Below are 16,118 nucleotides of genomic sequence, written 5' to 3' on the forward strand. Positions count from 1 at the left end.
TGTTGATGGCTAATTTAGTCAGGGAGATGAAGTCGTTTCTCTGACTGTTTCACATTAAATATTTCACGTTGAATCATTTGAATGTCTGCATCACATTGTTCTGAAATGCATTTTACAAGTGTTGGTACTACATGAGCTTTTTTTCACGTCTTGTCACGTTAAAATCACAAATTTAAACTTTAACATGTAAAAATCTGATAAGTGGTTGAAGGGTTGTTGTCTTACTGCAGTTTCTCAATAATTTTCTTTCATGCTCCCCCTAGGGAATATAATTTTTTGTCACACCCCACCTCATAACGTTATATTGAGAACATGATAATCTTTAGTTATTAACAAACCACTATAACCACTGTACAAACCACTGGCTCCAGCATTCTGCATACAATCGCCTGATTACCAAGACATTGTTCAAAGATATTTTATTATGTTTCAAATTTAAAGATAATACATACTGTTTCCTTGTTAGGTGATTTTAAAAAAAATGGTTTGCACTGCATGTCATGTTGATGTACCAGAGTATCATATATTACATACACTATATTTATCAAGGAAATACAGAAACACTGATAATGTGTCCTCCATTGAGCACCAAAGCAATGGCGGTCCAAGCAATATTCTACATTCAGGCTGTAGAAAGAAGCACCAGGTACAATCCAGCATCTCACACCCGGGTGTAAGATACTAACAGGAAAGGAATGCATGGAGCGCCATAATCAATAGCTGGCATAGTATATAGAAACATCTGTGTGGAATACAAGCTGGAGACCCAATGTCAAAGTGGGAATTACCTGACAAAAGGTGGAAAATGACGAAGGTAAGATGTGGGAATTTCAGATTCATACCAAAAAGATGGTAATCAACTATTCAGATTCGGAAATTATGATTGTTGATAAGCAACAGAGGACAGCCGTTGTGGTCGATGTGGCCATCCCCAATGATGGAAACGTCAGGAAAAACTAACAAAAAAATAAACATAGAAACTGGAGAAATCCCAAAGGCTCAGAGAGGAGCTAGAAAGAGTCTGGCAGGTAAAGGAAACTGTGGGTGCCCGTGCTCGTCGCTCCAACAAATACCTGGAGAAACATCAGACATCTCAGTCCAGAAGACAGACCTTAAACAACTAAGAAAAACTAAGACCTCTGGTAGAAGACCAAAGCCAAGGGGGAAGGAGGGGTGGGTGAGAGAGTTTTTTTTTTTTTTATTATTATGCATGGGGCACTTTCAGTTTCCTATTTGGAAAAAGGAATGAAACATTTTCCTTCCTCTTCCCAGTTATATGCTAGTTCGTTTAACAACATAACTTAAAGTCCCAAGAATGTACAATATGGTTGTGGCTGTAATGTAACAAAATGTGAAAAAGTTTAAGGGGTTTGAATAGCATTTCTTTTTCTTTTTTTTCCCCCATCAAAGATCCTAATGCATCTCAAATGTGATGTTGCTCTCAGCTGGAGTTCCCCTTCTTTACCCCAAATTCCTTCTTTAATGAGGGGCGTCAGCTTCCACTAATCAAGTAATGTCCATCACTGAACAAACAAATTGCTGTACAGAGGTCGGGACACAGAAATCCACGCACACACAAATGCACACGGCTATCAGATCATCTGTGCAAACTGTCCCAGTTGCCCCGTGCAGCTAAGCCATGCCACGGTCTTTGGCTTATCAATCATCTACATGTGAAACCACAAATTTTAAACCTCCAAACACAGCCTATTTGTTTTCATCCAACGTTTACCTTACAGAAACGTATATGTTTATGAGCTGAAATGCTCTCATTGAAGCCAGTGGACCGAGAGAATATCTGGCCTGAATCAAATATAAACTTCGAGCCCAGCACACAAGGGGAAATGTCAAGAGGAGAAACAGCAATGGAGGGATACGGTTACCTTTAAAAGCCCTTGTCCCTCCACCATATGGCAGACTTCTCATCTAGGCTTGTAACCATGTTACACAGTCTGCACGCTGAAATTCACGTCTCGGGCTCCCAGAGCTGCAGTACATTGAATTTCATGCCTGCCCCAGCTCAGTCAACTATTTAAAACACTTTCCCCCTGAAGAAAGCTGGGCGCACACATTGTGTGTGCCAAACGCAATGGTTGCACAGACCCCGTAATCTGGTGTTGCGCCAAAGAATTGCTTTAAGAAATATTCAACTTATAGATGTAGTATGTTTCTATAAATACTTTCTACACAACAACAAAAAAAAACATTGACATACGTTTGTAATCGTAAGCTGAGTCAGCACTTTGCGCTCTTGCAGAGATTTTCCTTGCAGCAAACAAACTTTGACAGGACTTATGATTCCTAACTGGCAGAGGAAAACAGCTTATGTTCCACTTATTCTTCATTTGACACCTTTGCATTCCTTCTGGCATACTGTGTGCACTGACCTTGAAGTTCCATTGGCTGATGGATATGTGAACACAGTGCTGTGGGCTTTATGTTATCTTTCTTTAATCATAAAAGTACAGTAATTTAGCAAAATCCTTGAGGTAATTCCTCAAGTTTGTGCCTGGCTGCTTGTTGCCAACCAAGGTGACCTTTCTGAGGCAATCAGAAGTATTGTTCATTAATGTCCAGTGGGAGCACAAAGTTTTTGTGTGTATCTGTTTGGATTAAGAATCCACAGCTGACAGCACAGAGGTACAGTGTCACACAGGAAGCCCTTTAGGAATGTTCCTTCGAGCAGGGATGGGTTGTTGAGCCTCATTAGCGGAGCCCCCTCTCCCCGTGACCTGTCAGCCCACGTTAGGCACAGCTCAACGCAAAGCGGCAGATTCCTGCGGATCATTTCCGGCTTTTAGTGTCCGTCTGTCTCGCTGTGTGACACCTGGCCAGCAGTCTGTCTTGTTAACTCCCTTGTTCATCACCTTGCTGATTTGTCTGAAAGTGTACTTGGCTTTCAACTAATCTGGTGCCTTCTCTGTGGTTACATCTGGGATTGATTTTCTGCCTGTTCTTTTATTTTCACACTCAAGCGGATTCTCTATTTTAAATGTTTCTTTCAACTTACATGGAATATAGTAGCAGTATTAACCAAAGCTCTGAACAGGGATACCTGGCTCCAAAGTGGGCTGCCAAAACTGGGTTTTAATCTCTTTGCATGCGAGCAGACTCCCTGGCAAATAAACTCCAGTAGAATAATGTGTCTGATTTTTGAAAGGATATAAACTCCACTAATAACGGTAAGCTTCTGCTTCCAGCGACTATTGAAGGGGTTACTGGAAATAAGAATATCGCTTAAATATGGAAAAGCCATATTCTCTTCATATATGCTTCCGACCAGAGGAAGCATGAGTTTCTGTTGAGAAAATGACATTAACTAAAGCATGTGGTCTTGACCAATTATCAGCAGAGCACCTGAGGTACGCTAATCAAAGAGTCCACGGGGTGCTTTCACTGTGTTTTACAGGTTTTCTTAAACATAACATTTTACCCGAGTCTGTTATCAGTACTTTATGTGCCAGAAGTAAAAGAAAAAACTGGGAAGATATTATTGATAATTACAGACCAATTGGCTTGCCAAGTGTATTGACTAAACTCTTGGAAGATATTCTAATAGGAAGACTTCAAGAGTGTATAACACACTTTGACATCATGCTAAAAAAGAGTTGTGTTATAATTGCTACAACTAAGGTGGATCCGAAGAAGAATGCTCCTTGTCAAGTTTTGAGTTTGGTGAATAAGATAATATGTTGGCTTGCAAATGTAGGATGCGTAGAGATGAGCTTAAAGTGTCCCTTTTTCGAGGGACACTTCCTGTTATGTGGCTTACTTGTGGTTAAAGACATAATGAAGAAAATACAAATAGCCTCAGGATATTTATAGAATCCTCCTCAGACTCCCAAGATGGACATCTGCAAGTCAGATGTTTGTCATGAGCAGCAGTCCAACGTTTCATTCTTTGATGAGGAACTTCATGTATAAATCTGTGGATGCTTGGACGTATCAAACAACTTCATAGTAACAACTCTGACAACTGCAGCATATTAGCAATATTAGATATACCTCTAGCTTTCTTGAAATATTGGAATAATCGCTTATGTGCTTTGTGTTCTTTTTTTTTACTTGTTTTATTTATTATTTATTTATTTTTCTAACTCGTATGGACTAATTTCTGTCTCAAAATAAAGACTTCCTTTGCCACCATTAAGATCCACCTGCCTATTTTGGCACTCTGAAGAAGTCCAGTGTGGATAAAGGGGTCAGACTTCTACATCCTGTTTTATTCCATTCACAATTAACCCTCGTGTGATTCTGTCTGTTTTTACTGCATGCTGAAGAAAGAGTTCAGGAAAGGGAAATATAAAACAGTCAACACTGTACAATAGCAGATCATTCTAGCCAACAATGGCATCAATGCAATCCAGTAGCAAACATGCCCTGTTTGGACTGCAGGGCCCACCAACTTGTTATTGTTATTGATCTATTCTACCAGTAACAGTCTGACCAGATTTCCATGGATATACATTTGGCTCTCTTTACTCTGGTACTAAATAAAATCCAGTACCAAGACCAAGGAACAAGGTGCACAAATCACAGATAAAGCTGTAGAGAAGTTTAAAACTGTAAAATAGAGTACTGTCTAATCCGTCATTTGATAATTTCAACAATGAAATGGAACTTAAAAAAACAAACAAACAAACAATCAATTAGAAAAGCATCCAATAGGCTCACGGTAACTCTGGAGGATCTGCAGACATTCACACTATGAGTGATGGAAAACCAAAACTCCACATCACCTTTCAACACACCACCTGAAATATGGGGTAGTCAGCATTATGCTGTTGGATTTTGTTGATGGTAAAATGAATGGAACTCAGTACAGAGAAACACTGGAAGGAGACATGTTGGAGGATTCAAGAAGGCTTTTGATTGGGGTGAAGCTTCATCTTCAAGCAGGACCCTAAACATGCAGTCAGAGCTACAATGAGATGGTTTACATGATGGGTCTTAAACATAAATTAACCTGCATTTAATAAACCAAAATCAAACTGCTTCATTAGTATGCAAACAAAAATTACTAATGAGACACTTATTTGACTGTTGAGTGACATGTTTTAGCAGCGACATGTCTAAACTTAGCAACACACCAGCTCTTAAGGAGAGGGGTTTTAGACCACTGACTTACACCAAAGCATATTCATGTTTTGAATGACCCATATCAAAATGAAAATGTGATTGGCAGAGGTGAATGAGCCTCAATTATTAGATTTTGTACAAAAATTGAAAACATCCCTTCCTCTTTAGAATTATGTACTACTTTGTGCTATTCTATCACATACAAATACCTAATAAAATGAACTGGTTCTAATCTGACAGCATCTCAAAAGGTTCAGAGTGAGTACTCCTTCCAGCTACTTTCATTTATATCCCTTGCTGCTTCGGTCATTGAGGCTCTTGTGTATTTTTATTTTTGTACTTGAAAGATCAACAAAAACTGAGTAAACACTTCTGGGGAATTTTTGTCAGCACTCATGGCGAGAAAACATATTTCCAGTGTCTCATCAACAACCAAACATAACTAAGCATCACCCTAAACATAGTTATGTCATTCACAGGCGATGGCAACGATGACTTTGGCTTCTTTCCAAGCAACGTGTTGGACAACGCATGTGGCTCCGATGGCGATCCTACACCTTCTTCAGCCCTGACAGACGATCCGCTCTCTGACGACGAGTCTTCACCTCAGTCACTTCAACAAGCAAGCATCTTTTTTCCTCAAGGCAATTTAACCATTCCTCTGGACTTTGAACTGAGAGAGTCAGCAGTTCCAGGTTCAAGTCTGGGTATCTGGAGCCGCAGGAAGGTGAATATAGGAGAACGCTTTGGACCATATGAGGGGGAGCACGCCCCATGTCTCCAAGACCCTATGCAGGGCTGGGAGGTAAGAACATGCATCTCTTTTGCTTTTGTTTGTCAGGTCAAATTTTAAGTAAGTTCAGCAGTTGCAGGCCCCCAACTGTCCATACTGTAAAGAATATTGTATAAAACAGTTTTTTTTTTTCTTCCATCCACATGTAAATCAAGACATCTTTGATGCACGGGGTGCAAAGGCAGGGACAAATAGCTTTACACCAGTGCTTCTTTTACTGAAAGAATCTAAAATCACAAGTATGATTTTCTGCTCCAGATCTTTTGCTTGCAAACTTTGCCAATCTCGTGTAAGTGCTCCACAGAAATATCTTTTAAAAAATCCAGAGCGACGTGGCTAGAACCTAAAACAAACAAAGAAGAAGTCTTGTTTATTTGGTTCTTATTTTATGTTTTTTTTTTGTTTGTTTTTTTCCCCCAAGGTCTACATAGTATTCTGGCTTTGCAAATTCAAGCAGTCAAATAAAATAAAAATAAAAAAAAAAATCACTTGGATAGATTTCCTGAATCCAGGTTAAAGAAATTTGTACTTGTAATAGTGTGTTTTAAACTTTACTGCTAGTATAAACATGAACATTTCAGCCACATTCTTTTTCTACGTTGGCAGTAGCTCGTTTCTGACAAAAAGGGGTTTTCCTTGGCCAGCATACAGTTGTAGCTTTCACATAGGTTCTCTTTTTATTTCCTCCCATGTCGTCATGTTCACATTTAGCCCAGTGACCACAAGGCTGTTGCAGTCGTTTGTTGCCCAGTGAGGTAATGTTAGCTCCGAAAGAAAGAGAGTTGAGGTTGTGCTCTTACCTCAATTAAAATGAAAAGCCATAAAGCCCTCCTTCGTCCCGGTTAGGGACCCAGTGCGACCATTGCCAAATCACATATTGGTCAGCGGGCACAGAAAAAAAAAAAAAAGAAAAAAAAAAAAGAAATCGAAGGCAGGGTCACCGGACAAGGTCAAAAGGTTAGACGCCAGCCCTGTCAGTGTCAAGCTTGCTTGGTTTTATGGAGTGGCGAGTGGGGGGCTGGCAGGACACCGGCATCATTCACTCTCCCTGAACAGATCTTTCCTAGTTTAGACAAGATGGGATCACGTTTGTTGCTTTTTCTCTTTGAAGACACTCATAAAGGATAGCTGTCCATGCAGAAGACAAAGTAAGAAGTCAAATGTTTCTTTGAGAAGACGTTTCAACATAACCACTCCTCCTTATTCTTGTTTTTAGCAGACATGCAATTTGAGTAATTTGTGAAGTGGCTTTAGCTTGGTAATAATAAATGTACCTCTTTTTTATTATTTGTGCAATTTATTCCATATTTATTTGCTGATAGATGTGGCATAACATACAAAATGTCTTTTTCGTAGCTGTATGCACAAACTTACTATTTTATTCAGTTTATATCAGATTTGTTATAGAATTATGTCCTTCTTTCCATAGACGTATAACTGCTTGAACAAGTCCTTTATTTATTTATTTATTTATTTTTTCCTGGGAAGAATAAAAAAAGGGGTTTCATGAATTTTAATCCTGTTGTAATTTATGTGGATCCTGAATAATAATATGTATTTAAAAGGCTTTGGCGTGCGCGTGTGTGCATGCGTGTGTGTCCGTGTGTGAGTGAGGGTGTGTAGTGGGGGGCAGAGGGGGAAAGATGGAATCCTGGCGAGGCAGCACTGTATCACAGTGTTTAATTACCATCCTGACAGCAAGCAATAACTCTTTCCATTAAGTAAATAAGTTGTAAAGAATTTATGATGAAATGCCACATTATTCAGAATGGATATTCAGTGATGACATCCCTCTGCATTAAATATGGTAAATGCCATTAAGGCCCAGTGAACCACCCCCACCCCCCCCCCCACCCCCGCCCTCTTTTCCCATGGCCGCCCCGTAAGCACTCGCTCAGCCCCCGTCCCGCCTGCAGCGCGTCAATATGCCAATAACCTTACGAAGGGTCTGTAAAAACAAAATTGATTTGGTAAATGTGAGTGAAGACAGATATGTTTGCTTTCATCATCAATTCTATGCGAGCGCAGCACGGTGATGTCACCAGCCTGGGAGCGATAAAGTGGCGCGCCCACCTGGAGCCTTTGATGTAGTGCCCCGTGCGGCCCGAGCCAGTGATGACAGACAAAGGGAAGTTTGTCACCATGGAGGCCACCGGTCCTCAGCGCCATCACCATAAATTTAGGAGCTTTATTCATAAAGGGGACGAGTGAGTTATGGCATCCGTGATGCTTTATGAATACAGGAATGGTGACTTATGGGAAAGATAGCTTCTGTAAATAAGGGGTGGAGAGGCAGCTGTGAGGGGTCTGTCAAGCTCTCCTGCACTGTCGTATGCAGAAATGAAGTGCTGAGCATGCCAAAGACTGCACACTGTGGAGTGAAAGTTGGCAAATGTTGTGTGTCTGTGTGGGCTTCTNGGCAACGACAAATACTTGTGTATATATATATATATATATATATATATATATATATATATATATGTGTGTGTGTGTAAAAATTAAAGCAGGCTTGGCAAGTTTAAAGTTAAAGTTGCAGTAGCCAGACCACCCTGTCAATGTTGTATTGCCACTATGAAGAAACTACTATCACTAGCTGAGTTTATTCATGCCTTCTGTGAGGAAGCTGTAGCTTGGTATCACTAAACCTTCAAACAGGACAACTGTATAATTTTTGGAGAGCAGAAGTCGTTGAAAAAATTATGTCATGTTTTATTCAAAGAGAGCCCTTGTAATGTTAGTTTTGCTGAATTTAAAAGTGTTCATTTTGATTTGCGGATAGCAACCCTCTTCAAAAAAATTATTAAGTATAAAGATTACCCTGCTAAATTGACTACATGTGTGATCTGGAAAAACAGCAGCTTATAAATAATGACCAAAACACCTCATAAAAAATAAATGTCTGCTGCTGCTAATTTTCAGCTTTAAATCTCCATATCAAATATAGTTTGGTGATGACATTTGAGTACATCACATTTGGAAGATAATGACCCATTTTATGCAATGGCCTTGGCTTTGATTTAAATAACAACTTGAATGGATTAAAACTACTATCAGTTACCTTTCTTTTTAAATTATAAAATAAGAATAAAAAAGAACCATAAACACAAATAATTGCTATTATCAGGGTTAGGACATGATGGCCTACACCACTTAGCATATTTGCATGTGTTTCTTCTTAGCCTTCTTTAAGTGATTCTTAATGCCTGGATTCCCACTAGTCCATATTCTGCTGCCCCTTTCTCTTTCAGTCGTTGAGACACATTGAAATTCAAACTCCATTCGTGTCTATCCTCTTCTCAAGGAGCAGCAACAATAGGACGGGGAGTCTGAGCGCAGGAGAGAGCTATCCAGCACTGAATGAGTATCTGGGTTCACCCCAAACTTGCAACCCCATGGGATGGGTTTAGAAAGCTGGGTGCCTTCTGCTGTAAGGGGGCGATGGGTGGAGCAGGTTAGGCATATGAGAAGGGATGGGTTGGTGGGACAGGGGAGCGCCGGGTCTTTGTGCACCTCTTGAGTGAGAAGCAGAGGTTGAGGCGATAGTGCTGGTGGTAATGGTGGTGGGGAGGTGGTGAAGGAGATTAGCACTGATTGTGAATGGATGCAGAGGATTAGTCGGCTGGGCAGGGCCTATTCTGGCTCTGGCTGTCTTCTCAACCTCCTAGTCTTGAGAGGATAGGAGGGTGGAAGGAGGTGCAGTGGCAGATGCTTGACCAAGAGGAGACTTATCTTTTCAGTCACCACTGACCAAAAACTTCGAGTTTCCATTAATCAACATAAAAGTACAAATATTTCTAAATTTATACTAGTGACTTAAAAAAAAAAAAAAACAGTCTTGAGTTGGTAATAAAGTGAAACGTGATCCCCCAGATCACGTTTTATCAGTTTAAGGTGTTCTAATGTATTTTACTGCTTTTGCCATTGACACCGTCAACGTACGCACTTGCAACAGCCTTCTATGCATGTGTGAGTGTGAGAGTGTTGAAGGTGGGCGTTTTGAGTGGGCGTACTTTTGTGCATGGATAAGCCGCTGTCCTGAATGAATGCAGATGTCTCTGGCTCGCTGTCCGCCTGTCCCCTGTACACTGATGGCCCGTCACCTCTCTCTGTCACTGGAAGAAAGAGCCACTCTCAGTCTCGGCCAAAAGCCCCCTCTCTAATCCTTCAGACCCCTCTACCTCCCCGTTCACTGTCAGCATAGATGGTCCTGCCCACAGCAGCGCTTAGAAAGACAGGCAGTAGGGATGAACCTCTCTGTCACTCATGCAGTCTCTGAATGGACACACATCCTCACTTTTTCACACACGCAGACGGACATAGACTTTTCAGAAATTCAAAGTGGAAAAGTCTTGCATCTATAAAGACCTTGTGAATGCCTGTTGTCAAATGGGCTGTGCCACAGGAACACTGTGGGAACTCATGAGAAGGGAACAAAGTGAGAGTCTATGGGTAATCATGAAGGAGCAGTTTATAATACTTGTTGTCAACGGCACCAAATTAATCACAACACAGACAAATGAGCTCAAATCTTGTTGAGCTGCACAGGGAACATGTATTTGTTAATGACATCATCAATTCATTACATTACTATATATTTGAGCTCTTTGTCCACCACCGTTGGTTGGTCTAATTCTGGACTTATTTCAATGATTTACTTAATATTTCCATCATCATTTGAGGAACATTTGTTTCACAGTTACCTTTTAAGACCAATCCAGGAAGAACTTACTTTAAGCACAAGAGTTGGTGTTTATGAAGATTTTTTTTAAAAAACAATATTACCAATCTTAGAAAATCTTTTAATTCATGTGCCATTTAATAAGGTTTTTCCCCAGAATTTTTGTGAAACCACATAATCAGGGTGAATTAAGCTGTGCTGAGCGGATGTGGTCCAAAAACCTCTCTCAATGTTTATTTTGCTACACTATTTGCAGTTTTCCCTCAAAAGATAGTAGTTGCTACTGTTAATAATATCACTGTTGTGCAGGAATGATGGGACCTTTCATCTGGACAAATTAGACTGAGTTGCTTCTCTACACGCTCATCTGAATTGATACGAATCGGTTCAGCTTCATTTCTCTTCGCTGTAGACTTGCATCTAGAGTTGTACTTTTTAACACTCTATTGCATCTTTCTGATCAACTCTGTGACAATCATGTATTGAAGAGTTTAGCCAATAAAGACAAATCATCAACTCATTGCCTGTAAATGTATGTATTATATGTTTTAACCTGCTAAGATGCCAAAACTGCCATGGTCTGTTAATTTTGCACAGAAGAGTATACATCATCTTTATTAAAACTACTCCAGAAATGTCGTCAGTCATGTGTGTCTGCTTTTGTCTATGAGGAAGATGAGCTTCTAGTCCACTGTGTGACTGAAGCTTGATTTTTGTGGATGGGAGTGATACCCATTGAAAACCCCAAAGACAAAAGAAGCTGGGGGTCCATCTCCATGCCCCTCAGTTGACTGATAATCCCTTTCTTTGGGTTAATCTGTTGTTTGTTGGTGTTGTTTGAGGGTTGAGGCTGTCTGTTTGTGTGTGCAGAGGGGTAGTGACATCCTAATCTCATGTGAGATGAGGCATATACTAGAAGAGGCCCCATGTGAAGCTTCTCCTGTAACTAAACTCCCACATTGTTCAGAAACATTTCTAATTAAAGCACATTATAAAATAAATTATAAATAACTTTTTGTTTCCTTCTTGCCTCAACCTCTGCCGTTCCCTTTTTTTCTCAACTCATTCAGTGTCTGGGATCTCAGCGGGAAGGGGAAGCTAGATTAACTAACTGAACAAAGTCAGAGTGAATTGCAGGAGGACAAAGGCAGGCATGAGTGGGGGCCATGCCAGTCGGAAGGTGAAGCCAGAAGCACAATACCAGGTGAAAAGGGCTATCCTTAGGGGTCTGACCAGGCAGGGCAAAGGTTATTGGCCCTATTAGATCTTAAATGAATGCAAGGAGTTGTTTGATGGAAAAAAGAGGGTCAAAGAAAGGTTTTCAAAATGGCATAAACTTTATGCCATATTTATTATGTATTGTTCAGGCACATAGTGCCAATTTATAGCAAAATGAATTGTCTATGTTAATTTCAGTTGTTATTAAAATACTATATAGCACCAATCTAATTTGGGTTAACTTTTACTTTGTAATTTAGCGCCTTGGAATTTGGGCCTCTCTAAGTTTCAGGAACTTCAAGTTTCAGGAACTTCGCTCTTCTATCAACCCTTTAACAACATTTTTACCAGTGTTGCACTGAGAAGTAGCTTATACAATGAGCACAGATGATGGCAGTTCCACCAGGTGTTTGCTAATTGTTGCTGGCTAGTCTAACGGAGCTGAGTGGCATCGATGTGGAGGATAGCTGATCTGTGAGGGGGAAGCTTGGAAACTGCAGGTTCCAAAAGGAGCAGCACCTTGAAGGCAGCGCTAGGTCCACCAAGGCAGTTTGCTCAGCTGAATGGTTGCCACGGGAGATCAAATGATTTCTCAAACATGCATGAAATAATCAAAGGAACACTCCAGGCATGTTTTTGATGAGCGAATAACATTTTAACATTATGTGAAGCCCAAAAACGTTGATTCCACATAATGCTTCCTCTTTAATCATAGGAAAGGGGGATGATTTGATCAGAGCTGCGATTCTCAATAACCCAATGACACATGTCTAGACAGCTACAGATATAACAGAGTTTATATGCAGGTGCACTGACTCATCGTCAGGATATAAAAGCTACTGCCTCGTAACACACATTTACATCATTTTCTGGAGTTGTTACAGCTCACTGAATACTCAGGAAGGAGAAGGAAGCCCCAAAGACACTGTCAAATCACTTATTTCCCCTTTTAGTGGCATTTCTAAAGAAGAAAGTGAAAGGAAAAATTTGAGAAAAAACTCCCCAACTGCAATGTAATGTCAAAAAATACATTTCCCAAGAATTAAATGTTTCTGCTGCTGCAAGGATAAGCGTTTTAGATAATGGACGTATGGAGTCTTATTCATGTTATTTTGTTTAAGCTGTATTGTTTGGTTTCATGTACTTTTTAGTGATACAGATTGATGAAGTTCGGGTATGTTTCAGTCCTGAATGAAACCAGCAAGATTTCAGCAACTGGAGATTTAAGATGGAAAATAGAGACAAGTAAGCCCTCTGTTCCTTGTTAACAAAATGGCAGAAAACTAAGATTTTCGCCAATAAAATCCACCAAGAGGAAGCTGAAAAGGTCTGCTGATGCTATCTATCTATCGCCTTCCTTGACCTTTGTTCTATATTACGTTGTACATGGGCTCACATTTTCCTCAAGCAATCTCTGAGACACGGTAGAATTAATGATAAATTTTACGATGCTAAGCTAACTAGATCCTGCTGCAGCAAAACAAGTCTCAAACAATGACACATCCAGCTCTAAGCCATACTATTGGTGCAAGGTTCTTCGTGTTTCTTTGATAGAGCAAATGTTTGCACACTTCATACTTGTTTCTTTCTGGTTGTTTACAGACATGCACTTTCACATTAACAGTAGTAAGAACACTGCTGTAGGTGCTGTGATAACATTTTAGGGTTTTGGGGTCTGGTCTCCAGGTGAACTAGCTTGGAGGGCCAGATGTTAGCATGTTAGCAGTTGCTTTGAATCTACTGACAGACTTTTTTCCATAAAGAGGTATGGCTGATTTCCAATTCTTCTGCAAACTCTTCAAATCCCTTACCAGACTTAAATACTTTCTGGATCTCACCAGGGTGCTCACTCTCACTTCAACAGTCAGGAGCACCTGACTATCTACCGCCTTCCTTGACATTTGTTCTATATTACGTTGTACATGAGCTCACATTTTCCTCAAACAATCTCTGAGACACGGTAGAATTCATGCTAAATTTCACGATGCTAAGCTAACCAGATCCTGCTGCAGCAAAACAAGTTTCAAACAATGACACATCCAGCCAATCTAAAGTTAGGTTTTAACAGGCCAAACCCCTTAAGAAATCAGAATAACAATGTTTGACCACGTTCGTGTCTGTTCATGAATTTAGCCATTTCAAATGGGAATAAATGTGGAGGTATCCTGATGTATTTCTTACCAGAAATAAAATGTTTGAACCACATTTTAAGAAGAAATGTCTTCTCTTCTGTTTTAGTTGTCTGGTTATATTACTTGAATTGTGTGGTATTGCTGGAATTGAAATAAATATATGTTAGAATTACACACAGACTTTCATAGCATGTTCCAAGTTTTGACAGTGAGGTGAGCAAGTATAACGTTATAAAGCTACTGGACAGATAAGTCTTAATTAATAAGTCACAGAATGAGCTGGTAGTCAAGTAAACAAGCAAATAGGAACATGGTTAAGTAACTGAGTAGGAAAATAAATAAATTTCTTCAATTCAAAATCAATCTTGCCTATTGAATTGGCGTGTTTTCTCAATGTACAAAACACACACACCTCTGCGGTGAACCACATTGATTTTGTTCACATAAGCACACAGCGGCACACTCAAGACTTTGCCCCCTGCACTCTGCTCACGCTGGAGTGAAAATGAGGGGACCCCTAAACGGCTTACAGGAAACCGAGGTGATGAATTCCGTGTGCTGGGCCAGAGAGCCCGGCTAATAGATACCTTATCTAGGGGGATTGATAGGGGAAGGGCCTTCTCTTTAAACACACTGTTGATTGTTTCCAAATGTCTTCCCAATGGGGCAGGTCAGAAAGCAGTAGAGAATGCCTCTCGGGGCAGAGCTGATAGATTTTTATTGGTCCAGTTTGAGAAAACGAAGAGGGGAAAGGCCACTTTGTCCTGGCTTTGCTGCCCCTTTTTCTGCTAGTGCTTAACTACCAGTCAGATCACATTACCTAGGCAGTAAATCTGAGCAATGGTTAACACAAATAATCAAGAGCTAATATTACCGTACCAAACCACCTTTCTCTTTTTCTGTGATCAGAGTTGTGCAAAGAGGGACTGTCCTGTTGGCCTCTGGCAGATGTCCCCTCACACCATCATTCCTCTACTTGTAAAGTCTTAACCTCCATCATTGTGTCTAGTAGTGGGAATCTCTTTGCGTGGACCTTGTGTCACCTCGTTCTGGAGTAATATCTGTATTGTGTCTTTGAGCAGGAGTTCAAAGGGTAATGGGATGGTGTGGTCTGGCTTGAAAGCTTGTTACTGGGTTAAACGACAGGAACACATGCCAGGCGATATTCATCATAGCAGCACAGTACCTCTTTCCTAGTTAAACTGAATTGCTGCTCCAATTAGACACGATCAGGTCCAAAACCAGAACTGGGAGCTTCCAGGTCTAAGGAGAGCGAAAGCAGAGGCCAAGATGGCAGTAATGAGGTCTTAACCTCAACTTCATTCTATGTCATAATGCTTTAATATGGGCCATATGATAGGCCGCTGTGCACTCATCTGGTATTGGAAAATCAATATGAGCTTTGCCTGCCTGTTTTCTAAAGGTAATGGCTTAACACAGTGTAGAAAGTTAAATAGGCTATTGAAGAGAAACTGACTAGTAAAAAAAGATCAAGCTAAATGTTTGATCTTATGCATAATTCTTCCAAATGGTAAGCATGAAATATTTTGATGCTTTCCCTTTCCAAAACTGTTATGAACAAAAATCAGGAAAAAAAAAAACAAAAAAAAAACTTCAGAAGAATAATATAACATCTAGTTGTACTCTATCAAAAGTACCATAGTACATTTTTAACAGGATTCAAAAGACATTTGTAAAATGTTAAATCAATTAGAAAGTAAACTGAACTAAAATTTTCTAAAAGATTTTATTAAGAAGGGCATTAATGAAAAGATGTATGTCAATTAAAAGTGTCAGATTTGGGGGCATTCTTGACAGTGAGATAAAATAAATCTGTTTCTGCATATAAACAAATTTAACAATCATTATGATAAAGCTGTGCAACATTAAATAAACTGATATTTTGTTGAGTATGTTTTAAGTATTTATGTATGTTTGTGTATTTGAAAAATGTCTAGTAGTCTTCTGCATTAAATAGCTAATATTCTATTTACTTGAGCAGGGGCAAATATAAATTAATTATTTCTGCTCCTTTTCATTCATGATCTCTTTTAGTTGTTACATTAATCATTCACACGTATTATTAAATGAATGAAAAGAAAAAAAAGGAAATGGAAATAGTTATAAATTACTTTTCGGATGAGTAATAGTTTAGTTTTCCAAAACACAAAATGATCTCCAGGATGCAGTACATAAAAATTTTATGGAGTTCAAACCA

General features: G+C 39.7%; 1 protein-coding gene across 11 annotated transcripts in view; it reads left to right on the top strand.

The window, feature by feature from the left end:
* mecom (MDS1 and EVI1 complex locus) overlaps positions 1-16,118 on the top strand; it is a 180,369-nt gene that overhangs the window by 58,260 nt on the left and 105,991 nt on the right. For all 11 annotated transcript variants that reach the window (XM_015029544.1, XM_015029546.1, XM_015029549.1 and 8 more), the window contains exon 2: positions 5,559-5,884. In XM_015029544.1, the coding sequence (XP_014885030.1) occupies positions 5,559-5,884 (326 nt within the window). The remainder of the gene's footprint in view (positions 1-5,558; positions 5,885-16,118) is intronic.

This window comes from Poecilia latipinna, unplaced genomic scaffold (assembly GCF_001443285.1).
Source record: "Poecilia latipinna isolate Pla-1442-1.1 unplaced genomic scaffold, P_latipinna-1.0 Scaffold157, whole genome shotgun sequence".
Classification (NCBI taxonomy): Eukaryota; Metazoa; Chordata; class Actinopteri; order Cyprinodontiformes; family Poeciliidae; genus Poecilia; species Poecilia latipinna.